This window comes from Barbus barbus (genome assembly GCF_936440315.1).
Source record: "Barbus barbus genome assembly, chromosome: 47".
Lineage (NCBI taxonomy): Eukaryota > Metazoa > Chordata > Actinopteri > Cypriniformes > Cyprinidae > Barbus > Barbus barbus.
Genome location: NC_136725.1, coordinates 10,106,238 through 10,133,396, shown reverse-complemented (window position 1 = coordinate 10,133,396; position 27,159 = coordinate 10,106,238). Strand labels below are relative to the sequence as shown.

Sequence of the window (27,159 nt, the reverse complement as noted above, 5' to 3'; positions counted from 1 at the left end):
TGTGCTTTACAATACTACCACTTTAGTGCATGCAGTTTTGGAGCAGAGTCAAGACTGAAGCTAGCATTTATCAGGTGTGTGTCTGTGAGTCACACTGCAAGTGTTTTCTCCTGGGTGTCTGTGTGTTCTTTGATGGAGGCATAAGTGTAGCCGCTCCAAACCTTGTAAACCTGAAAGCACAGGAAAAAGATAGTAAAAGAGGAAAAAGAGAGAGTTTCCATGTGTGCCTTAGAGATGCTTGTGCGTTAGAGTGGCTCTTTAACTGAGATGAACAACCAGGCATATAAACACGGTCCAAAATTAACACCCACCAAGTAAAAACTGGCTCTGCCGAATAAATAAAATCAGTCACAGCCAGCTGGCCGGCCACTTTATTGGGAACCACAACATAAATGGTTTTATTTCATTGAAATAATGAAAATCTGTCTCTCTCTGATGCAATTGGTGTTAAGTGGCCACATTAACTGTTTGTGGACTAAACAAATAAAATTTAAATATATTATAGTTTCATGTCCACTAACAAATATTTATAACTGATAAACCTTCTCAATCCAGGTTTGTCAATTTAATCTTGGCCCATGCTCCTGCAGACATTGACACTGAGCAAGCTACTAACCACTCACACATATGCCTTGAGGGTCGTGTGTAAATAAGAGGACATACTGATCAGGACAATACCGGCCCTGTGTCCTCTTCGGCAGTGTCACACTGTGTACATTTCTCACACAAACAACCGAACATAGCTCCCAGCGGCAGAATGTGTGTTTGTATCTGGCCAGATGGGCCTCTCAGCATGCCACTGCTGTCACAAACACACACACACACACACATTCTGACACAAAAACACTTCACATTCACACACAAATACTGACTCATAAACACAGTCTTGCACACACACAACCTCCCAGGCAGATGACAACCATGCTAACCTCGTCTGAGCACGGCCCTGTGATTAGTGCATGAACTCAGACACCCACATGAGTTCTCCATGGTAGGGCCAAATGGCTATATTTTTCTTCTGAGCTTGTGTCAATATTCATTATATATCTTGCATATGTCAAGTATACTGTAAGTGTATGATGTAATTATAAAAAGAAATATATAATTTATTTTCACGCAATTACCTAGAATATCATCATATGCTTAATATAATATATATATATATATATATATATATATATATATATTCATCTTTTAATCATATTTGCAAATGTCTTGACTCCACACACCACAGAGCAATTTAGGCTTTACTGTTCCAATACTTATGGAGGGGACTGTACATATGTGCTTATAAACACAATTTAAATTTTCTATACTAACATAAAATTAGGTAAATAACTTAAGTTAACACTATTATACATGCAGTATACAGCCTATAAGTCAACTTTAACTCCAGTATATTAAGAATATTATATAAATAGTCATGCTTTCCTGCATATTTCCATGCCCCAAGACACTGGGACAGACGCCGGGATCCCCAGGACCCTACAGTCCATTGGACAAGCGGTTTGGAAAATTAATGGATGGATAATCATGTTTTCCTGGCCGTATGTGATACGAGTGCTCCTCTGGATCCTATGAGCCTCAGCCTATGAGCCTCAGGAGAGGGCAGCCAGGGGTTCTGAAGCCAAGACTGTGAACAATATTTTGTGTGACAGCGATATAAAGGTGAGTCAGAGCTGTCAACTGAGTCAACTCAGCAGGAAACATTGAGACCCATCTGCTGGAACTTCAAACCCACATACCAGACATACACACACACACAACTGTGAACAGACCCTCATTCACACAATCACATACACACAGGCAGAAAATGCAAGATGGGCTCCTCTGGCCCTAACCCTAAGGGAAATCAGATTTTTAGAAATGACAATAGAGTAAATAGTTCACATAGTTCTGAATTTGCAAACTCGCACCTGTGCAGCACAACATACACACACAGCAGGGCAGAAAAAAGGGCGAGGGAGAAAGAGGATGAAACAATGAAGAAAGGGAATTTAATTCCCCACTATCCAGAGTAACTCAAGTTTATGGCCATTTCCTTGGTGTTTGATAAAAGCTTAAAGTGTCCTAGCCATCACTTCCCTCGGACTGCTCCATAAGAGATGGATTTGTCTGCCCTTAATTCAGCCAAAGGCAGAATACACATGATGAACGAGAGAGCTGTGCAATCGCTCTCTCTCTTTCTCTCTAACAAGGACAAATGGTACCTGTACCCTTCCTGTCTCCAGCTTCCATCTATGGGAAAAGTGTGTGTGCATGCCACTGAGCATGCGTTTAAGGAGACTCATATGGACAACTGTTATTATACCTTTATGGTGCATTTGCATCCTTTTTGAAGCTTCCCAATTCATTGTAATTGGATATAGATTGTGGATTCTTCAAAATTCTCAGTGATACAGGTTTGGAGCCACATGAGTGTAAGTAAATAATCACATAATTTCTTTTTTGGAGGTGAAGTATTCCTTTAAGTCACACTGTGGCACTGCATGAGCAACAGACTCAAATTTAGGTCATCATCTTCAAAAATCTTGACATCAGACAAAGCTCTCCTTAGAGCATTCATGAGAGTGAATGAATCATTCTTTTGAGTCATATTTCAATAAATCGGTTAGATTAATTAATTTAGTGCAGATGTTCACAGCTCCCCGGATCAACAAAGCTACTGTATGACTTTACAAGTTTTAAAATAAAGTGTATGGACCACTTATGAGACATTTATTGTGTTTTCTGTGCTCACCCAAAAAAATGAAAACATACTCACCTTTAAGTCATACAATATGTAGATGGCCTTGTTTCTTCAATAGAACAGATTTGAGGAAGTTTAGCATTACATTACTAACTCACCCATGGATCTTCTGGAGTGAATGGGTGCCGTCAGAATGAGAGTCCAAACTGCTCATAAAAATATCACAATAATCCACATGAATCTAGTCCAATCAATCAATGCCTTGTTAAATAATGATTTATGTTTTTGTAAAAAACAATCTGAAAATAAACTATTACTTCTGGCCAAAATTAGCCCCTGTTGTCCTCTCACATCAAAATCTACAGACATATTTATTTAGAACTGATGTGGACTGTTTTTGCTTGTAAACAGTGCTTGGTCTGTGCAGATTTCTCTCCTGATACAGACGAGACAACTTTTTCACTGAAGAAAGCAATATTATGGATAGAGGACCTATATTTTAGCCAGAAGCAATAGTTTGAATTTGTCATGAATTTGTTTATTACAAAAAATAATTTTTCACTTCACAAAATGTTAATCTATGGACTGGAGTCATGTGGAGTACTTGTGGATTATTGTGCTGTCATGATATTCTTAAATTAATTAAATTTCCATGGGAAAAAAAAGAATAAAACCATAGAGGTTTTGGAACCACATTCGGCTGAGTAAATACTGACAGAATTTTCACTTTTTGGGTGAGCTGTTTCTTTAAGTGCACATGGGTGTGTGTTCAATGTAGTGTGTGGCCATCTGATTGCTTGCTCCGTAGTAGCAATTCCTCTGTGTAAACATGCTATAAATACTCATTAGTAAAAACAAGAGGATGTCACAAACGCACACAACAATAACAAGAGTGACTAATTTAATTAGCACCATAAAACAAGTCCAAAAAAAGCTGGAGCCCGTCCTCTTCTCATTCACCCTTAATGACAGAATTAATCAGCAGTGTCTTTACACATCTAATCTCAGAGGACACAATCTCTATTATTCTCTCTCCCCACTTTGGCACTTTTTGTAAATCAGTCCACACGTTTGTCATTGTGTAATGTCTGAAAGACCCAACAAACCACTAGCCTGCCTGTAAAACCTGGTGTCATATTAATTACCTCCTCTGATTAGATCAGTAATAAGTCTTAGGCTGCTACAGAGGCGACTAATGATCAGTGGCAATTACTCGATTCAAATGAGCTCCGCCTTAATGGAGTCAGATTGTCGCACCTCTTCTGTTGTTCAGTCATTGTCAGCAAAGACAGACTGGCATTTTACGCAGCTTCGAGAAATGAACATGACTGTAGGTTTACATAATCTCAGTACACAATCTAATCAATTTAATTTAGTAAAGAAATTCATAAAAACACTGAAACAAAGAAGCATCTCAATGAAGTAAACTGTAATTAGATGCAAATGGAAGTTGAAGCATTAACATTACTTACAGAAAATAAAAACTAAAGCTGTTTTTGAACAGTTTTACTCAACCATGTGCTAAAGCACTGTGGAGAATCTTTAGGAAACAAATCACCCAAATACAAGGCCCCCAGTGTTATGTTTTCCTATTTGAAAAAAGTTGGACTCACAGGTCGGCGTTTCTTCTGCAGGTATTTCTTCTTCTTGCTGTGTGTATGTGCCAGGTGAGGGTTGTTCTCCTGGTCAGAGTGGTGGAGCTGGTGGTTGTTATGGTTGAGTCGGTCCTTGTGCAGGTCCAAGCTCAGCCCATTCGGCACTCGGCCGGGCTTCTTCTTGCGCAGTGGTCCTGCCTGGTTCTGTCTCCGCTCGTGAGGCTTCAGGGTCATGTCCTTCTGCCAAAAACAGATATGAGCGTAAAACACTAAAATTAAACAAATGCTATCAAACTGGATTTTTCTTTTCATAATAAATCTTATGGTGTGAAATTCATTACTATGTGTTACTCTACAGAAAAAAAATTATATCAAAATGCAAGAACTTTTAAGCCTCTAAAATGGCTTTTCTGATTACCGACTTAACTAAGGCTCAGTGAGTGAAGACAAAAAACAATTATAATAATGTCTTATAACAGTGTACACTTCTCAAGATTAATTTAAATTTCAATAAATACAATCAAGCCTTTCCAGAAAGCATTTCCCACTAAACACTACCATTCAAAAGTTTGGGCTTAGTAAAATAAAAAATAAGAAAAAAAGCAATTAATACTTTTATTCAGCAAGGGCACATTCAACTGATCAAAAGTGACAGTAAAAATAGTTATAATAATTTTACTAAAGATTTAAATTTCAAATAAATGCTGTTCTTTTGGACTTTGTTCATCAAGGAATCAAAAAAGAATGTATCATGGTTTCAACCAAAACACTAAGCAGCACAACTGTTTTCAACATTGATAATAATAAGCAATGTTTCTTGAGCAGCAAGTCAACATATTAGAGTGATTTCTGAAGGATCAAGTGACACTGAAGACTGGAGTAATTATGCTGAAATTCTGCTTTGTCATCACAGGAATAACTTACATTTTAAAATTACACTGAAATGGAAAATAGTTTTTAAATTGTAATAATATTTCACAAAATTCACATTTTACTGTATTTTTGATCAAAGAAATGCAGCCTTATTGAGCAAAAGAGACTTCTTTATAAACATATTGCTGACCCCAAATTGTTTAAAGTGATAATTCACCCAAAAATGAAAATTCTGTCAATTAGTTTTCTTTGTGGACAAAAAGTGGTCTCATAGCATAATAAAATTAAGGTTGAACCATTGATGTCACAATGGACTATTTTAACAATGTTCTTACTACTGTACTATCTATGCAGGGGCAGAAAGCTCTCAGATTTCATTAAAAATATCTTAATTTGTGTTCTGAAGATGAACAAAGGTCTTACAGGTTTGGAACGACATGAGGGTGAGTAATTAATGACAGAATTTTCATTTTTGGGTGAACTATCCCTTTAACAATAGTGTATCCTCATTTTGACTCTAAAATATGTAAAATGAAGGAAATGAGGGTTGTGTAAACGACATGCTATTTCACGTCGTTAAGTACCATTAATAAACAGCAAGAAAAACATTCCTGAATGTACTGTTTGTACTAAAACACATTACACAACCTAAGCAGTGCACACTTCAGTAGGCGTATACTTGTCTACCTCCAGCGAACATTGTTCTGCCAAGCTGCTAAATAAAATAATATTTACCCCACAGAAAAACAAGCACTTTGATAAAAGGAGTCTGAAATACAGCAGAGGAAGCAGAGGAGCAGCGCTCCAGAACTTTCTCATCCACAGAGGACTCTAGACAGCAAGATCAATATTCAATATGACAAAGCTCATCTCTACAGGGGAGCTGTGTATCTTCACATATCTCTGCTTACAGAAGCAATCAATTACATTATTATACTCCAGCTACAGAGAGATAGATACTTCCCGTGCCAAAACAGTACACTAAAGGAAAGGGAGACACTCGATACAGTTCAGAGTAGGAACGCCTAGAAGCAACAGCACAGTGACTTAGCAACCCTTAGAGATTCAGGATATTTAATGCATGATGTAAATAAAAGAATATATTTTACATTCAAATGTATCACGGTTTCCACAAAAATAAGCACAACTGTCTTCAATATGGATAATAACAGATGTTTCTTGAGCACCAAATTAGCATATTAGAAAGATTTCTAAAGGATCATGTGACACTGAAGACATCGCAGGAATAAGTTACATTTAGAAAACAGCTATTTCAAATTGTAATAATAAAATTCACAATAATGTCTTTACTGTTTCAATCAAATAAATACAGCCTTGGTAAGGATAAGAGACTTCTTTCAAACACATTAAAATGTCTTACTGATTCCAAACGTTTGAAAATTAACGTGTGTGTATTTACCAATTAAAAATGGGGAATGCTGGGAACACTTTTGAGTGGTGAAGCAAATGAATCCGAGTTTTAAATTGATTCACTGAAGCTTATAGTTTGAAGTGAGTCACAAAAATAACTTCTTTTTTTTGCTACTGTAGTTTTAAACACCTCTGCTTTAATGCTTTTCATATGCAACTTAACACGAGTCATCTCAAAACTATTCTAATGACACACTCTTAAGCAATCTCAATGGCGAAATAAACTACATTACAAACGTTGTTCAAAAATACAAGACCAGTTACAAAATGATGGGCAGCAAAGTGCAGTTTTTAATGTAAAAGTAATGATCATACGCCTCTCCACAGGGCCAAGGTTTTCATATCTAACTTCAGAGATGTAGAAGACTGTCCTTTTTATCTTGTTTTCAAGAGCTCAGCCATTTTTCTAAAATGACAGCTCCTTTTACGCTCTTCATTTTAAGCTCTGTGCGTGTGTGTGAGTAAAATAATATTGGTGTGTGATAAAAATGAGTAATTGCAGACATGAATGTTTCCTCTCTGATTCAGACAATAGTTTTAAAAGCCTTCAGTTTCATCAGAAGATATGTAGGCTATATCAAATTAAACATGAGCAAATGCTTATATACACATCTGAGTGTTTATATTGCATCAATTCAAGCCTCCAGGTGATTAAATTCAGTTTCTCAAACTTAAAGCAAAGTGTTTTTCTGTAACTGATGCAAACCGTACATTGAAAAAACCTTCTACTGTGCAAGTGTGTGTGTTTGAGAGGAGATACACCATCAGTCCTCATCCGCCTGCGGGACTGATCCTGTTAAATTTATGTACCAAATCAGATTACATGCCTCAGAGACATTACATCTTTAATAGCCTTGTTCTTGTACTTGAAGTCAGAAACATCAAAAGAACTCTCGGCTGAGCAGACGGAGCATGTCAGGACTACAAGATACGACAGGCTGATAACCAGCCATCAATGCTTCAGCTCTGATAGAGCATTCTGGGTATTTGTGCTGAGGGACAACTTCTATTCATGCTGTATCTCTCTATTCAGCGATCAGAATCATTCAGACTCAAAAAAATCAAGCCGTAGTTGATTTATTTCAGCTGCTTGAGAGGAGAAGCTCCTCATAAATATCATTCAGACAGGGACGAGGAGATGTTCAGACATACTACTTACTATATTTGAAAGGAAGCAATATGTAGGCATGGAACACTCAGATGAACAAACAAAATGGTGTATCCCACAATGCATTTGACCACGTTTAATGTGATAAATGACTCCGTGTAAATCAAACTGACAAAGGTCAATATATCACAACTGCAGTAAAATAGAACAAAATATAGGCCTACACCAAGAATTACAAAATTTCAACTGAACTTATTTGTAAGATAACAACTTAGATGCCACTTTAAAAGGGAAACTCAAACTCTTGTCCTGCCAATCAAACATGTACTTATGTGTCATGTGACAACTATGTAGCAATTTGAACTATTGAAAAATTCATACTGTATATTAAGAGATTTAAAACATGGTATGCAGTTGACAGTATAATTTGAACAGTAATATCTATCTATTAAAAGAAATAGTTCATTCAGTGATATACAACTGCTCGAAATGACCTCACCTTTAGGCCATCCGAGATGTAGATGAGTTTCTTTCTTCATTGGAACAGATTTGAAGAAATGTCGCATTACATCACATTTACAATGCATCCTCTGCCATGAATGGGTGCCGTCAGAATGACAGCTCATAAAAGTATCACAATAATTCAAAAGTAAGCCACATAACTCCAGAACATCAATTAATGTCTTGTGAAGTAAAAAGCTTGGGTGTTTGAAGTTTTTAATCAGCTGCTTGGACTCTCATTCTGACGGCACCCATTCACTGAAGAGGATCCATTGCTGAGCAAGTGATGTCATGCTAAATTTCTCCAAATCGCTACCCAGAAGAAATAAACTAATCTAATTTTGGATGGCTTGAAATTGAGTAAATTATCAGCAAATCTTAATTTTTGGGTGAACTAAGTATCTAATCTAATTATTTAGATTATCCTTTTACTTCAAAATGCATCCAAGTTCAATCAAAAAGGACATGAGCATACAATAGGCATTGACGTATGAAGGGAGACTTTAGAGGCTGGTGGAATCTGGGGCGGACTGGAAACTGAAATGACAGAAAGGCACATGAGATTATAGAGGATATGGAAAGTGAGTTTGTCAAGTATACTGAGCCTGAACTTGAATGTTTTTTCCACAGCAATCACTAGCACTCGAGTATGTGCTGAACCACAGCCAAGGAGGGTCTGGAACACATAATTCAACGGATGGGCCTAATTCGATGAGCTTTTCTTCTGCAGGAACTACAATGATCTTTCGACAACATGGCAAACTTCATTAATCCATCTGTAAGCACATCTGGCCCTGATGTGCGTCTTTCGGTGTGAATTAAGTATAAAACATGTGATGCTGGCAGAGGAAACATTAAAAGTTCACTCTGGGAAAACATTTGACGATAAATTGGGTTTGCTCATCTAAACTTGTCTAGTCTATCCTTGGAAAAAACATCAAAACCTACTTTTTTTGTAAAGAGCTCTGTTCTCTATTCTACAAGAAAACAGTTTTTTTCTTTCTGCACATTTTTGTTTAAAACTCTCATATCTGTCTTTCTATGCCTGTAGCATTCTTATCATATCGCACAAACTCATAGGACAAAATTTGATCAATCTAGCATTCAGAATGAGTGCAGAAAACTTCAAATAAAAAAAAATCTGCTATGTTAAGACAAAGAGTGGCTTCCATTTCTAAGAAAACTTGTTTTAATTTTTTGTTTTATTTGTATTTTTTTGCCATTTCCCAAGAGATTTAGCGAAGTAAACTTTGGATGCAAGAACAGCCCTACATCTACCCACAAATACACATAACACACAAGCTCCCTAGAGTTCACTTTGCTGTATTGCTTTCTAGAAGTTCTTCTTTTGCTGTAGGGACTTAAAAACACCTCCGTACTCTCTCACACACACCATCACTCAAAGGCAGCAGCTTTCAAGTGCAAAGTAGGTTTTTACAGTCTACACAGGTTTTATCTTTCATCTCCTTCACCACGAAAATGTATGATGTCTGAACAGAAAGAAAGACACATTCAGACAACAGACAGATAGAATGCACAGACATGCCCCCTCAGATTTATCAGTAGATTCTTCAAAATTTTTTAATTCTGTTATTAATTACTCACCCTCTGTCACACTTTACCAGGAAGTAAGGAAACACGGAACGAGGAATTCACAAACAGGAGTCTTTAATAATCCAGTGGGGAACATAGGAGACACAGGAACACATGGGATGACGTTCAAGAACCGACAAACACTAACTGAATGGACAAGACCTTAAATACACAGACAATTAGGGAGGAAGACGAGACACACCTGGAATCAAATCAACAATCAACATGAGGGAAAAAACTGGGTCACAGAACACATGGGGAGCAAAAACACAACAAAAACAGGTCCATAATGCTGACACCCTCATGTCGTTCCAAACCTGTAAAATATTTTCGGTCATCTTCAGAACACAAATTAAGATATTTTTATTGAAATCCGAGGGCTTTCTGACCCTGCATAGACAGCAATGCAACTGAAATGTTCAAGGCCCAGAAAGGTAGCAAGGAAATAATTAAAATAGTCCATGTGACATCAGTGGTTCAACCTTAAATTTATGAAACTACAAGAAAACTTTTTGTGCGCAAAGAAAACAAAAATAATGACTTTTATGTATCACGATATTCTCAACGTGCGCTGAATACTGAAATGGAAAAGAAGAAACTGTTGAATAAAGTCATTATTTTTGTTTTCTCTGCGCATAAAAGTATTCTCGTAGCTTCATAAAATTAATGTTGAACCACTGATGTCACATGGACTATTTTAACGATGTTCTTACAACATTTCTGGGCCTTGAATGTGGTAATTGCGTTGATATATATGTAGGGACAGAAAGCCCTCGGATTCCATTAAAATTGTCTTAATTTGTGTTCCGAAAATGAACTGACAAAAAATAAATACATTAAAAATGAACCAAATTAAAAATAATAATGATAAAAACGTGTATAAATTATGGATCAATTTATGCATTAGGAACAAACAATATTTTAACGAATGTATAATTAACATTAAAATTAGGGTAAATAGTGAAAAAATATGTACGTAATGTAATTTAATGTAAAGAATAAAACATTTTTAATCTCGTTTTATCTTGCCTAGGACCAAAACAAAACTGCTGTAGAAAGCCAACATAAAACTGTATGTGACGTATTATTTATTCTATAACGTGCTGTTTCTCAACCTGTAATTATAATCTAAGGTACTATCGCCTCTGCGGTGTGGTGCTAAAACATCCTCCTGATTCATTAGTGACACATACGAGGGCTGTGCTCACTATCCTATAGATGCAGGGGATGCTGACGAGCCAAACAGGAAAACTCCCACTCCTTTTACCCAGCAGTAAATGAGAGAGACAGAAAGAGAACAGCATGGGAGACCTGCACTTCGATCCTATTCCGTGATTGCACCCCTGTTCAACAGCAGAGCCACTCCAGGGATCAGTTCCCCTGCCAAGCGTAACTACACAGGCTTTTGTGAGATGGAGAGAGAGATTCTGTCCATGGCCTCTCTGTTTTATTAGTCTTATCTGTGGCCCTCAGGGAAGTTATTACTTCTTTAGCCAAAAAAAAGAGAAAAGAAATAACGAAAAAACTGCACTAACAGGAAAGCACAAGACATAAAGTGTTGCTTTGAGACGGCACAAGAAGCAATAGGCTTTTGTGACCAAGTAAGCGCCGATTTAGAAAACATAACACAGCAATTTAGTTCCATTCCAAAGATGGATTGAGGGGGTGAAATAGATGGAATGAGAGAGAGAGGGACCTGTGCCCTCCACATGAGTGAGTAAACACCATACGTCCATCTGTCTTCTCACTGAGTCAGGCTCTACACAGCAAACACATGCTTTAGCAAGTTTCTGCCTTTTGTTTTGTTTTTTCAGAAAAATAAATAAATATTCTGGTGTGAAATGCTTTATGATAGGAATAAATACCCGTTCACAACAAGTACGATAACTGTAAAGATAACAATGATAACTATATTAGCGTCCACACCAAAGGATGATAGTGTTCTGTTCATTATAAGCATGCGCTGCAGTTTTGCCATCTTTTTAAATGCTCAATCTCTTTAAGCAGGATGACTTCTGATTGGCTGTCAATGTTTTTATCATTCATCAGTTGAAAGTGTTTCCAATACATCTAATTCCAACATTGATAATAAGAAGAAATAACATTTCTTTATCAAAAAAATCAGCATATTAGACTGCATAACGGCTGCTGAAAATTCAGCTTTGCCATCATAGGAATACATTACATTTTAAATATATTAACTAAGTAAACATTGTTTTTTAAATAGTAATAATATTTCACAATATTACTGTTTTTACTGTATTTTCGATTAAATAAATGCAGCCTTGTTGAGCATAAGAGACTAAACGTTAAAAAAATCTTACAGACTCCCAACCTTTAAACTTTAATGTGTATATATGCTGTTAAAACACACACACACACACACACTAAGACACTCGAGGCCATGCATTACACTGATTTTACCATGGCCTCTTGTGACTTATTGCTTCAGTACCAGCAGGGGAGAACAAGCCAATGGCCTTCAAACGCAGGTTAAAAGAAATCAACTCTATTACAACAAAGGTCAACCACCCTCCACCAGCCGGCACTCAAAGAGAATATTTCATTAACTCGACTCAATAAGCAATTCGGAGAACGATATGAGCAGGTTTAAAGATGTATCTAATTAAAGGCCTGGCCAATCGAAAGAGTGTGAATCCTCAGAGGGAAGGGGAAATGAAGACCCCATACAGACCGAAGAGGTCATGCATGGTCGGCATGAAAGGCAAACATCTTGTTCTGAAATCAATCACCATGACAGGAAGGGAGAGGAGCTCGTGCTTTGAAGCCCTCTGCCTCCTTCCGTCCAAGTAATGGAGCTCAATCGCTGACAGATGGTGGGAGCGGCGGGGGGAAGCGAGGGAACGAATAAACGAATGAACGAATGAAGCAGTCTGTGTCCATGGGGGGGAAGTAGGTCATTCACGCTTGGGCAGTTTATACAGATTCACTGTAACAAAGCTGTTCCTTTAATAGCAGAGATCTGGGCCGAACCATATTTTCGTCACATTCTACAGCACAAAACATTTTAGAACAAATTTTTTTTTAAACAAATGTTCACCATGGGGTCGTATTAGGGAAACATCCTATCTTATCTGTTTAGTAACATGACGATTTCAGTTACAATCTCATTTACAACATCCTAATCTATCACTTAAAGGAACAGTTCACCTAAAATTGAAAATGATGTAATATACTTACCCTCATGTCATTTCTATGAAACCTTGTTTCCACTCCAGGATAAAAATATTTTAAATTTTCAAAATATAAAATCAGATATAAATGTGCAATTCTGAGAAGAAAAGTTGGAATTGTAAAATGTATTAACAACTGTGGAAAAAATGTCCAAAGAGATAAAAAGTCACAATAACCATTTTAAATTTGTATTGCGTGGTGGGGGAAAAATGTAAACTCAATTCAGACAAAAAGCCAGAATTATGAGATGTGAACTTGGAACAGCACGGGGAAAAAAGTCAGAATTATAACTTGCCATTCTGACTTTTTTTTTTTCTTTTTTTTTTCAGAATTGCACATCTATGTCTCCGAATTCTGAGATAATAATAATAAAAATAAATGTTTTTTTTTTCATTCGTTACAAAACTGTGTGACTTCATTTGTATGGAACATAAAATAATATTGTGAAAAATATATTAGTGTTTTAAACCAAGCATACTGCAGCATGATAGTTGATTCTAAAACTAAACAATATGCAGTCTGGAGTTTCTTTAGCATGGTTGTTTTGTGTACTAAATGATTAGCGAAGTGCCCTCCTGCGGTTCTAAGACACAATCACAGCACAAGGTGAGAAGCATCAAAGAGCAACTCAAGAGCGCATCAAAAGCTGCACAACAGGTTGCTTCATGAGAGTTGCCTTTTATGTTTTGAGAGGGCAAAGTCTTTTAATTAAATTCACGCAAAACAAAAGAATCAATTGGTCTGAGGAACGTCTGGATTTAGCCCAGGCAATTAACATGATTATAATAGTCATTTAATTCTATGGGATAAAACACTTTCCAACAGCTGGCTTCAGCCAGTTTTTCAACATCAGAATGAAAAATAAGGGAAAACTCAAAAGGGGCTCTGGGGGTAATTATTAAAAATGTAATAGCTTTATAACTGATGAGTACAAAATGATATGAATAATTATTCACGGCTTTCGTGTTTGATCCCCAACCTATGCTAGACACTGCAATGAGTTCACACGAGGCCTATTTCAGTGTATGTAATGCCTATAAAATAGTAATGTTAAGTTAAATTTAGTTAAATAGGTCAAATAAAATGTACACTATTACGGCCCATTATGACAACAAATGCATTATGAAAGAATTTGATTTTATTTTTGAAAGGAGTCTACAAAAATACAGTAAAAACGGTAATGCTGAAAAATATTATTCTAATTGAAAATATTTATTCCTGTGATGCAAAACTGAATTTTCAGAATCATTACTTCAGTGTCATATGATCCTTCAGAAATCATTTGAATATGCTAATTTGCTGCTCAGGAAACATTCTTAAACAGTAGAATGTGTGGCGCAGTAATTTGTAGTGTATTATACTGTACATATAATGTTAAGTAGGCGATCGTGAGTATAGTGTGCAATGGGTTTTTACTGTAATGCAGCAGACTGTGTATTGTTAATGGACAGAGTGTGTGTTGTAGACAGCATGTCAGTGGTGCTTCTAGTGCCGAGTAAGGCTGCAATATGAACAATACGTTCTCACTGAGGGCTCATCCATTCGTGTGACACATGACCTGATTCTTCACCCGCAGGCTAACAACACCCGCACACACAATGTTACAAAGGCTTCTAAAGAAGAGCTCTGCTCCCCACTTATTACACACTCTCTATCAGTTTACCCTTTTAACCTACGGCTTTCTCTCCCTTTCTCTCTAGCTGCAGTGACTCATGGGCAGTAATCCACACTAACGCCTCAGGAGTGCTGAGCTTCATTACACATTCAAACACTCCACTAAACACACTCGATCCTGCAGTCTGTTTTAAGATGGTGTGCTTTTTATGCTGATGTCAAATCAATAAAAAGGCAGCCCATCAGTCAGCAAATTGTTCGATACACTCCATCACTGGTTTATGCTATGGTCATTGTTTACGCTCAATGTTGTTCTATTTTCCTCCAGAGAAGTCACAGGTTTTTGTCTGGATGTTGAAATCTAGATGTTTTGAAATCTTTGGCAACACAGGCAGGTGTGAATATACACTTATGCTGCCCAAAAAAGCTGTCTAGGAAGGCAGCTCAAACAAGTTTTGAACCCCAATCCAACCCAATAAAAGCAAACTGTCACCACTTTGAACTTAAGGGCCAACTCAGTAAAAAATGCATTGCTTATATTCATCCTACATCATCCAGCCCTACGTTAAATGAATATTAACTACAAAGAAATTCATTTTTTTGTGTATTTTCTATTAGTCATCTAATCAAATAGAAAAGAGCATAATAACCAGCTCCAGAATGTAGCTGAATTTAAATAAACAGAAATATTAGCGGGTGCGATTCATATTGAATTCCCTCTCATACTCTTTTCACACATATTGCTTTTCTTTCTTTCTCCTGCTGTTTGCTTTCCAGTGGTCAAGATCATTATTGCAGCCGTTCTATTCTCGTCTGTTTGTGTCGAGCTGATAACATCTAAAAAAGTGCAGTCCCTACAAAGTAAGAGCAGTTAGTGCTAACATTACTAACATTACACACAGTGCATTTTAAAAACACATCAAAGAAACAGTAAAAAGAATGAAATACATCATGAGCGAAATACATCAAACACAGCGCCACATAAATATGTTCCAATAAACCTTTTTGGTGACCTCATGCCAGTCCGCTTGTAGGATTCCATGGCTTGAGCCCCTTGTGTCATACAGGCAATGTTGCCTAGCAACAAGGTAGAGAAAGCAGATCATTTAATTTTGCTGATGAAGTCTAGCCAGCAACAGCCACCAAGCGAGAGATCGCATAAACCATATCATCTTACATTGTGTTCCTCCCCTCAAATTTATCAATACTCTACTTTTTCTGCAGTTCGTTTCCATTAATTATACTTTTAATTCTTTCTTTTGTACCTGTGCTCCACCTGCCCTAGGAATATTATCATTTTAGAGTGTTATAAAAACAACAACTGATGATCTGGCTCATTAATTTGTATAGTGCTGTAGACCAATTCTGTGTTTGCAAACAGAGATGATGGGTTTTTTTTGTGGGCGGAGCCTATCTGGTGGCAGAAAATTACAGTTTTCAAGTAGCAGTCTATGGAATAAAATATATATATATATATATATATATATATATATATATATATAAAAAGTAAATTTGAGGTTATATTTAAAAATTCCGACTCTATTCTTGCAATTCCGTGATTATTTGCCACAATTCTAATAAGAAAAATCAACTTGTAATTCTTTCTTTTCCCCTTGGCTCATGAGTTTATATGCCACACTTCTGGCTTTTTTTCCTCAGAACTGACAAACTCGTATTGTTATATCGAGTTATAAAGTCTGAACTAGGATAAACGTGCATTTGCAAGAAAAAAGTCAGAATTGTGAGGCAAAACAGGTAAATGTTGTGAAAAATGTTATAGGTTTAGTATTTCATGCTGTAACTGTAGGGCTATATGTCCCCTATGAACAGCATATGTGAATATTATGTACACCTATTGTTTAAAGGGGTCATATGATGCGATTTCAAGTTTCCTTTCTCTTTGGAGTGTTACAAGCTGTTTGTGCATAGATAAGATCCCTGAAGTTGCAAAGACTAAAGTCTCAAAACCAAAGAGATATTCTTTATAAAAGTTAAGACTCGACCATGCCCACATGTCTACGTCACGGTGTGGGAAGATTTGCAAAACACAGCCCAAATGTATACGCAATGAAAGAAGTTGGAACTATTATTCTTGCTGTAGTATTGTTGCTGCCGCCGGCGCCATGTCCTGAAGATGCTGTATTTCATTGTGAAAGCGGAAGTACTTTGTTTGGGCTTCCAAAAGAGGACACAACTAGAAATCAGTGGTTAAGTTGTATTTACAACACTGTTCCAAAACAGATCAACCCAAATATTAAGAGTGTGTGCAGCGCATTTTACGGAGGACTATTTCCTGATCCTGGAAGAGTAGCCTACAATGCTGGCTTGCACAAAGGCTGTTTCGATAAAGTGGGGGCAATTCTAACTTTGCAAGGACAGTCTGGCGCTTCTGACTCACAGCCTATAAGTACGTTTCGATATTTAAAGAATTTGCCACTGACGATTTTTGAGCAGTGTAGAGTAATGCTTGTTGTTTGTTGTTTCTCCGATCACAAATGCAGACATGGTAATGTAAAATGACAGTATAAGTCATTATAATCATTAATTATGTCCCCACTGGATGCAACAAATGCCTCATTTATAATGGGTTTCGTTGTTTTTGTGTCATCGCGCCGGGACACGCCATCAAAATATGGTAAGTGGCGTATCATTTCTGTCTCACGCTTGAGGTATTCGGCCAATCACAACGCACTGGACAGCTGGCCAATCAGAGCAACCCTTGCATCTCAGAACGATGAGCTTTGTAAAAATCGACGTGTTTCAGAAAGGCAACAATAATGTACAGTATGTAGAAAATAATGTGTTTTTTGAACCTTAAACCGCATAAACACATTGCAATACACCAAATACACAAAATAATGTTATTTTTAGCAATGTCATATGACCCCTTTAAATCAAATGCATGATTTAAAATTAGAGTAATCACAGCAGGTTTCATCCATAGTCTGTTCCTTTAAACATCTGTGTTGAGCTTCAAATGGTGTCTTTGATGACAGCATTCTATAAAAATGATTTGCAGATTACAAGTAAAATAAAAACACTTTTGGATTGTGTCATGAACTATGGCCTTTTAACTCTCAGTTCCTGTTGAATACTAAATTTAAAAAATAGCAATATACATAATGTACTAGTTCAGACACTACATAGGGGTATATTTCCACTTGAACCATACAGAAACAAAAGTTCAATGTGACGTCAAAAAGTTGAATGTCACAAAGAACTTGTTTCCATCAACACATGCAGCCACCCTGACTGCGAGACAGCTGTTTAAAATCTTCTCTCAGTCCAACTGTTCCTCCAGTTCCAAATCTACGATTCCAAAACAGCCGCATGCTAATGGAGCCATGATTCTATGATCCTATTAAGTTCTATTTCATTCCATTCCCACTATACGTACATAAACCACCGCAGACATAAACAGTTCCAACCTTCCCGAGGGGTCGTGACGGGCCACCTGCTCCAGTGTGGGCCTGTGGGGCTTTAAACTAACAATGTAACGTGAAGCCCCTCACTCTCTCTCTATACTAATTAGACCTGACTCGAGAGAAAACCACACCAGTAAGGCAGATTTAACATCTTACCTCAAGTGAGCTAATGAGAGTTCAGAGATTCATTCTGAAAAGCTCATTGACTGCACACAGACTCTGTGAAATCCTGGCATGACTGTGGTAAAAACGCACATCACGAGCCAAATTCTACAAAAAAAAAAAAGCCTGTTTTGAGTGAAACAGCCAAACATGTAGAGAAGCTCAACACAAAGAGATTAGATAAATACAAAGTGAAAGCTTTGGCTCTAATGCATTAAACATACTGACAGACACTCGAGTCTTGTCCAAAACTGCATATCAAAGTGAATAGAAAATCGGACTTATTTTTCCAACATCTGTCTCTAGTTGTTTTACCCTGTTTTACACTTTTTTTTATTTTTTGGTCTTTTCTGTGTCTTACCAGTGCTATCTGCTAATGCAAGCATTACTGCTATTGTTGCACATACAGTACTAAGGATCAGGGAATTGAACAAACCCCAACCTAAACATTAAACGTCAGAGTGTAACTCATCCCAAACCATGTTACAGACATGGATGAAGCTTTTAGATATGGATGAAGAAACGATAATTGTTGCCGCAATGCTGCAAAATATAAATGATGCATGTTAAATAATCAGAACACACTCCAGGCCAGATGTCTTTCAAATATCAGCTAAATAAATAAAAAAATCATAAACCATGCACTCACTGTCCTTCTAAAATCTGCCGTGTGATCTCTCACACCATCTAAAGTTCAAAAATAATGAAATATCAGATTATTTGAGATTGCTCTGATCTTGCATACCTCTACTGGAATCCAGCAAGACAGACAGCCAGCTGGTATGTTTGGAAAGGTGTCGAACCCACATCTGCAGCCACTGACAAGTCAATAACAGCTAATGAGAGGTTTAGAGAGGCTCTGACTGGCGTAAACACACACACATACACAGTCAATCATGTAAGAGGGTTATTATTGGGATAATTAAAGTGTGCTTGTTATTGTTTGATTAGGTTTCAGTAACACAATTAACACTTAGGTGCTATCTATAATCACACTTCTCTTCTACACATCATGTGTAAGCAAACAAACAGCATGTTGTGTTTACACGGCACGGCAGAGAGATGGATCTGAAGCACGAACGACAGAAACAAGCGGTTGTTATGCCGTAAAGTCAGCCTTCTGTGACAAAAACAAACCCATCTAAACTTTCTTTCGCTCCCTGAAGAGCGCTGTCTGATTAATATGTTTCCAGACAACCTCCTTCATCTCTCTCTCTGTTGCTCTCTCTCTTCCATCCACCAGAGCAATTATGGCTCTTAACAGCACTAGATGAACTTCACAGTGAAGTGATCTGCAAGCGGCTAATTGGCTCCCCTCTAGTGGAGAGTGGCCTTCTTCTGTTGAAGTTGCTCCTTTAGATGGTTACAATAGACCATCTGTCTGCTCTTCCATTAGAAATGCAGACCTGCGTGTTTGTTTAAGTGTGAAACTGCCATTGAGTGTCATTAAAACAGCGATCGACACTTGCAGATCAAAACCAGAGGTCTTTTAAGGTTCACCTGTTCTATGTTAGTTGATATTCAAGTCTAATATAGAAGGTGACTAGCCTTGTTCATATGAATATGATTATATAACGCTGAAAAACGTTGACAGAGACACATCAAAATAGGTTTAAATCCATCTAAGAGCAATAAATGTCCACTGCTGACTGACTACAGGCTGATGACTTTGGTTTTCGGACACAGAAAATTAGATTCAGTGCATAAAAAAATAAAAATAAAAATGCAGCCTCAGATATTTATGAAGTAATGCTCTAAAAATGACTAGCGGGGTATAAAACAAAAAAGGAGAAGGTATGCTATAGAAACATACCGTAACTGTAGGCTATGTTGTCCTTTGCTAGCTGTCAAACAAACTGCAGTGACAAACTGGAGACTGCAGCTGTGCCACCGGGAATCAATTACAAACCAGTGAAGCAGAAGTACGGACACTTTAATGTTGAAGTGTTATAAATTCACACTCACACACACAAACACAGAGGTGTCATACACTTATTTTGGTGAGGGGCACCAGTTGCATTTCTGACTCTCTTGGTGGTCTAGTCTACTGGTTTCCAACCTTATTTTCATTTTTTTGCATATACAGTGCCATTCAAGAGTTAGGGTTAGTAAGATTTAAAAAACAAAATACATAAAATAAATATTTTTTTCAGCAAGGATGCACTAAAAAAAGATTCCAGTCACACTTTATTTTAAGGTCCAATTCAGACTATTAGCTGACTATTAACTACAACTTCCGGCTAAATAAACTCCTAATTTGCTGCTTATTAATAGTTAATAATGTTGATAATATTTTTTAATAGTTAATAAATGCTGTTCTTTTGAACTCTGTTCATTAAAGAATCCTGAAAAATGTCTCCAAATATATATTAAGAAGCACTGCATTTTTTAACATTCATAATAAATAATAAGAAATGTTCTTGCGCACTGAATAAGCATATTAGAATGATTTCTGAAGGATCATGAAGACTAGAGTAATGATGCTAAAAATTCAGCTTTGCATCACAGGAATAAATTACATTATAAAATATATTACAACAGAAAACAGTTATTTTAAGTTGTAATAATATTTCACAATATTACTGTTTCTACTGTATTTTTGATCAAATAAATGCAGCCTTGATGAGCATAACACACTTAAAAATAAAATAAAACAAACAAAGAAACTGGCCCCAAGTATATGTGTGAATAAACTTTTTAATAAACAACTTATTTAGTAACATATACTACACTCAGTTTCATCTTTATTAAAAACTGGGGCAGAACAGAATGAAAAAAGGTATCTTCATACATTTTTCAAAGATCAAAATTTGCAAAAGTGGCTAGAAATCTGCTAAAATCATAATGTGTTCCTGTACAATAAAGTAGTATGGTGGATTTAAATAGATACAACTCTCAGGTTAGAAAATTCTACACTATGCATAAAACAAACTTGTCTCAAACTAGGGCTGCTCAATTATGGCAAAAATAATAAAATCACGATTATTTTGGTCAATCACGATTATTTAACATGATTATGAGTGGGCCATATGACCAAAACTTTTTTATGAGTGATTTACTTAAATATAGTGAAATATATTAAATATATATTCTGTAAATAAGGATGCTATGACATCTACATTTTAGAAACCAGTGAAATTATCAATACCACAGCAGAATATTAGGGGAACTGATATTAGTAACAAACAAAAAAGTCCTCAAAATGATTGAAAATAATTAAACTGTCAGTAATAAAAAAGCAAAGGACACAGTCCTAACTCAAACACTATTTTTAAACTTCAGCAGTTCTTCATTTTCCAGTATATTCATATAGGACTTGTTAGCCTAGTGATGCAGTCTTTGGCACTTGCTGGGGGACCTGGGTTCAACTCCCATCTTAATATGTGAGTGTGCCGTGCACCCAGATAAACACGTTCTCTCTCACAGGCATACAAGCTCTTCCTTTTCTGTGTGGGCATCTGATAAAATGATTACAAACCACAGCACCTGCATCGCTTTACGTCATGAGATCAGACCGGAGTGAACAGACTAGATCACATTTCTTCTCATTACAGCCATTAAAGAGTCATTTAAGATATCATATGAAAGGGCCTCTCAGAGCCGCAGCACAGAAAGAGTCTGCCTGGGAAATATGGGCCAGAGCTAGGCAACTAATGGCCATAAACGCTGCACATATTAACCCGTCTTGAGGACCTGACCATATATGGTGCACCTCATTAATATACGTTTATGTTAGTTATTGAACTCCCACTGAATTACGTTAATGGAGGGGCCTGAGGGATATGTGGGGTCCAAATTATCAGAGACTTGGATGAGGGCTCTTTTAAATTAACCACCCAAAATACCCTAGCGACCACCTAGCAATACTCTAGAAACCAGCCAGAACACCTTTGCAACCACATAATGATTTAGCAACCATTTAGAAGATTATTTAAGTTAATTTGAAATGGTATTATATGGTTAAATATTATTAATTAATATATGTGTATTGTTAAATACAAACTATTATATTAATTATTATCTCCTAAGCCTCTTATTAATTTAGGTATTATATAATTTTATATATTACAAAAAAATATTAATTAATTATAAACTATGATAATTATTAACCTACTGTATATAACTATATACAATAGGTCACACAAATTGTTCTCACTGAACTAGAAGTAACCCATCTAAAAGGTCTCAGCCCTGCAGTGAGAATGGACCTAACAGTCTGGAAAAAACATAAACACTATAATTGCCAACATTACTGGAATAAAATCAACTTTAATTGACTTAATCAGTTTTTCAAAACAGTCTGATGCTCGACTCCCTACACCAGCTGTCTACAAGCCGCTCACTTTGATTCACATCTCAATATGCTAATGGAGTTGTTTTCTAAATGAGTTTTTTTTTTTTAAGTCTTTACATGCAACACAAGCAATTAGAACAATGATTATCCATCCCTGATCCTCAGATCTCGGACCGACCCCCGTCTCTGCGGCCACCCCCCTCTTTCTCCGGCTGTTAAGTAAAATAGAGGATAATTAGGAGGATGGGGATGAGATGGCAGGAGGTGTCATTAGAGGAGACAAACTCGCCGCACAATGATAAAGGGGGATAATAGAAGCCTTCCTCACGCAACCAGAACAGACAGATGGAGAACGCTTACAAAACCAACTGATTTCATTTAATTACAGTGTACTGTAAATGTATGGTAGAAGAATGTACATGAACTAAACTGACAAACCCTAACTATGAAATAACACAAAATTCTTTTCCACCTTATCATATGAAGAGGGTATGGCATTATAGAAACATTCAGATACACTAAATTGGCAATATATTCTGCCCTGTATTAATGGTTCTGATCTTTTCGCTTTGTCTTTTCCCCGAGCACTTCCTCTCTCTTTGCAGGGTCAGCGGTAATGCTTTCACTCCACCTCTCTGTTCTCCCTGCACTTGACATCATTATAGCGTCTATCGCTCAATATTGAACAAAGAGATTGAACTGAAAAGCCTCTGAGAGTTTTCTACAGGGAACTGCCCTTTAATGTACAGAAACCAATTCATTGGTTGGTATTAAAATCACAACTCTGAACCAAGTCATTGTGTGTAGACTATTGTTGGAGTGAGTCAAGCTAAATGCATTCCCACCTTCCATGTGATTTAATGTCACACCGTCAATCGCAATACATTTCAGGTTAATATATTTGAAATAAATTGCATTGTCATACAATCTGCCACACAGCAAGCACTAAAAACATTAACCCTGAACAAGAAAAAATAATAGCTATCACCAACCAATATAAACAATTTCAAGCCAGTCTACAACTTGGAAAAACAGTATGTAAACAGAAAAGTATGTAATATAGTTTTTTATATAGATATATATTCACACTAACGTGCACACATACACAAACACGCTTCAGTTCTGGATCCCAGTAAATGAGTTCCTTTTCAATTAGCATCACTAATGAAATACTACAAATGAGGAAAATATCATTAATGCCAGACACAAGCGCTCTCATTCTTCATTACATGGCACACTTTCCCTCTCTCGGACTGTTAATAAACTAAATCAATTATTCTGACAGATTACGCACACACACACACACACACACTGCAAAGCCTAAATCCAAGGCAAGCTGGGAGGAATTCCAGGAATGTACAGGAAAGCGAGAGACAGCGAGAGAGACAAGAGAGAGACAGACAGACAGACCACCTGACAGGCAACAGATGCTTGATATTTTAATGCTGCTCTTCCTTGAGAATTTTCTTACTTCATTAGTTTATTACTATTTTGCCCAAATATGTTATTTTAGTAAGATTACTGTCTCACCTGGTACTAATTTGGCAATAGAAATGTACATCTACTGAATGTCATACTAATGTATCACACTGAGAGAGAGAGAGTGCATGTGCTATTTGGCTTTCAGAGTAGAAAACAATGAGAATAGGTTTTCATTTCATTTCTGTTTGCCAAGAACACGTTCATTTCGGTGTGATATTGTTTCAGTCTCACTCTCTCGCTCAATATCTGCACAAGTGTTTCTTCAACTACAGGCACTTTTAGCCCGGTTGAGTTTTCGAAATTAAGACATTATTTTCTCACTCTCACTAGTTTTTCTTTTGTCTAACAGTGGAAATACATGCACCACAGGAACCTGTCATGCACCAATGTCATTCCCACCGCATCCCACATCATATTCTGTGGTGGACTTTGTACTGACAAGGCTAACTTCATACCTATAGTAGCATTTCAAGTATCTCAATTAAAATAAATAATAATATTACCAATATTTCAACACCTTTAGTGCTTGTTAAAAAAAGTCAAAAAACTGACTTTGTAGCTAAAGACACTCCAAAAACAAATATGCCAAGCTCCCTAATTCTAATAAACAATTAAAACAACCAAATTTGACAGTTTAAAGGCCAATTCGTATTACACTGACAGACGCAGACAAACACAGACAATCTCCAGATTACAGTGCGTCACTTTTCAGATATTAAATGACCCGACAAGTCAGATTTGGATATCAAAAATATTTATTCTCTCTCTTTTTGCAAAACATTTAATTGCTGCTGCTGAATACCATAAACAAAAATCAGCCGGCTACATTAAAACTGGAATCGATTAAGAGCTGTTTGTGTGAAAAATAGAGCTTAAGTATCCGATTCTGTAATTGGAATTGATTTTCGATTCCCAACCCTAACAAACACCCAGACCTATGTTCACAGACATGTATCCTAACATTTTCATCCTCCTAAATGCATGCAAACACACCCGCCAGCTTCCACAAACAAACTCGCAATTTTATCGCTGGGAACGGAGAGAACTAGGCATCAGGAACTTTAACACACTGTAAAATGTTCAGTGTGACAGAAATCAATACAGAAATCTTGTTTAACTTCTCTGCTGGAATATGTCCCACCCACACTCGGTGCGATCAACATACAGAGCGGCTCCTCGGCAACCAGAGCTGATGTTGTCTGTCAGCAGATGATCAGACAGAATTCTGCTGGATGTGTTTATGTGTGCAGTGTGAGGAAAAGAGCCCGAGGCCGTTCACACCGCACTGAACAGCTCAGAGCTCAGGAGAGCGCTCAAAATAAACAGAGGGTGAGATGGGCACCTGTGTTAGGCCACGCTCACTGGCAACAGGGCTGAAAATATAGCCCTTCAAGGCATGTTTGAGTATTCCTTTGATTCATGCTAAACTCACAAACATGCATATGCTCAACACCAAACCCAAGGGTGTAAATATAAACACTTAATCACACTAAATAAATATCGGCTTTTATTGGTTCGTTGTGCTTGTAGCAAAACGGTTTCCCTTTAATCTGCTTCATGATTGACAGGCAGTAGGATTTTACATACAGTATAACAAATATTTTTCAAAGATTGTTGGAGCATGTTTTACAAGAAAACACAATTTCAGTCTTTATACATGAAAATATAATTTTTAATTCAATGCATTACATATGTTTGTAATTAATTGTGATTACTAGGAATTTCTGAGTGAAAACTATTTTCACCAATTAGTTTTTTTATTTAGTGTAGTCTTTAGGTTTGAAAAGAAATATTGGTAACACTTTAGTATAGGGACCAATTCTCGTTAACTAGTTGCTAATTAGCATGCCTATTATAAATATATTGGTTGTTTATTAGTACTTATAAAGCACATATTCTGCATGATCATATTCTACATCCCTAATCTGACTCAATACCTAAACTTAACAACTACCTAATTAACTATTAATGAGCAGCCAATTAGGAGCTTATTAATGCAAAAGTCGTTGTTAATGGTTTGTTAATGGCAAGAATTGGATCTTAAAATAAAGTGTGACTGAAATATTTCAGCTTGTTCATTAAAGAATGCAATGGCTTCATGAAAATTTATATACACTGAATAAAATTATAAACGCAAGGTTTTTTTTTTTGCCCCCATTCTTCATGAGCTGAACTCAAAGATCTAAGACTTTTTCTATGTACACAAAAGGCCTATTTCTCTCAAATATTGTTCACAAATCTGTCTAAATCTGTGTTAGTGAGCACTTCTCCTTTGCAGAGATAATCCATCCACCTCACAGGTGTGGCATATCAAGATGCTCATCTGCATGCTCATCGTCCTCATTGGGGTCTCGACATGACTGCAGTTCGTCGTCATAACCAACTTGAGTGGGCAAATGCTCACATTCGATGGCGTCTGGCACTTTGGAGAGGTGTTCTCTTCACGGATGAATCCCGGTTTTCACTGTACAGGGTAGATGGCAGACAGTGTGTATGGCGTTGTGTGGGTGAGCAGTTTGCTGATGTCAACATTGTGGATCGAGTGGCCCATGGTGGTGGTGGGATTATGGTATGGGCAGGCGTATGTTATGGACTACGAACACGGGTGTATTTTATTGATGGCATTTTGAATGCACAAAGATACCGTGATGAGATCCTGAGGCCCATTGATGTGCCATTCATCCACGACCATCACCTCATGTTGCAGCATGATAATGCACGGACCCATGCTGCAAGGATCTGTACACAATTCCTGGAAGTTGAAAACATCCCAGTTCTTGCATGGCCAGCATACTCACCGGTAGGGCTGGGTATCGAGTTCGATACTTTTTAGGCACCGACCGAATTGCCTCGATACCACCGAGTGTCGAAAAACACGGCCGCCATACATTAGAGGACAACGAACAAACATGTCGACTGCTGTGCCAGTCATCGTTAGCTTTGGATTTAAGGATAGATTATACAGTTGGTACATTAGTAAAACCATTACGCCCATGGAGAGTCCCGTAAACCACATATCCAAGTGAGTGTGTGTGTGTGTGCGTGTGCTTGCGTGTGAGAGAGTGTGTGACCAGTGTGGTCATTGAAAATGTGTTCAGATATATATTCTTCACAGAAAATGAGCCAAGGCCAATGAGTCTGAGTTTGAAAAAATTATTAATCGTATAATTTTTCTCTTGATAAAAAATGAAAACGGG

The 27,159-nt window shown here is 37.0% G+C and overlaps 1 protein-coding gene across 1 annotated transcript in view; it reads right to left on the bottom strand.

Moving 5' to 3' along the window:
- Positions 1–3,251: 3,251 nt before the first annotated feature.
- Positions 3,252–27,159, bottom strand: part of LOC306866191 (autism susceptibility gene 2 protein homolog) — a 73,911-nt gene continuing 50,003 nt past the window's right edge. The window contains exon 3 of the mRNA XM_079411274.1: positions 3,252–4,524. Within this exon, the coding sequence (XP_079267400.1) occupies positions 4,279–4,524 (246 nt within the window). The 3' untranslated portion in view covers positions 3,252–4,278. The remainder of the gene's footprint in view (positions 4,525–27,159) is intronic.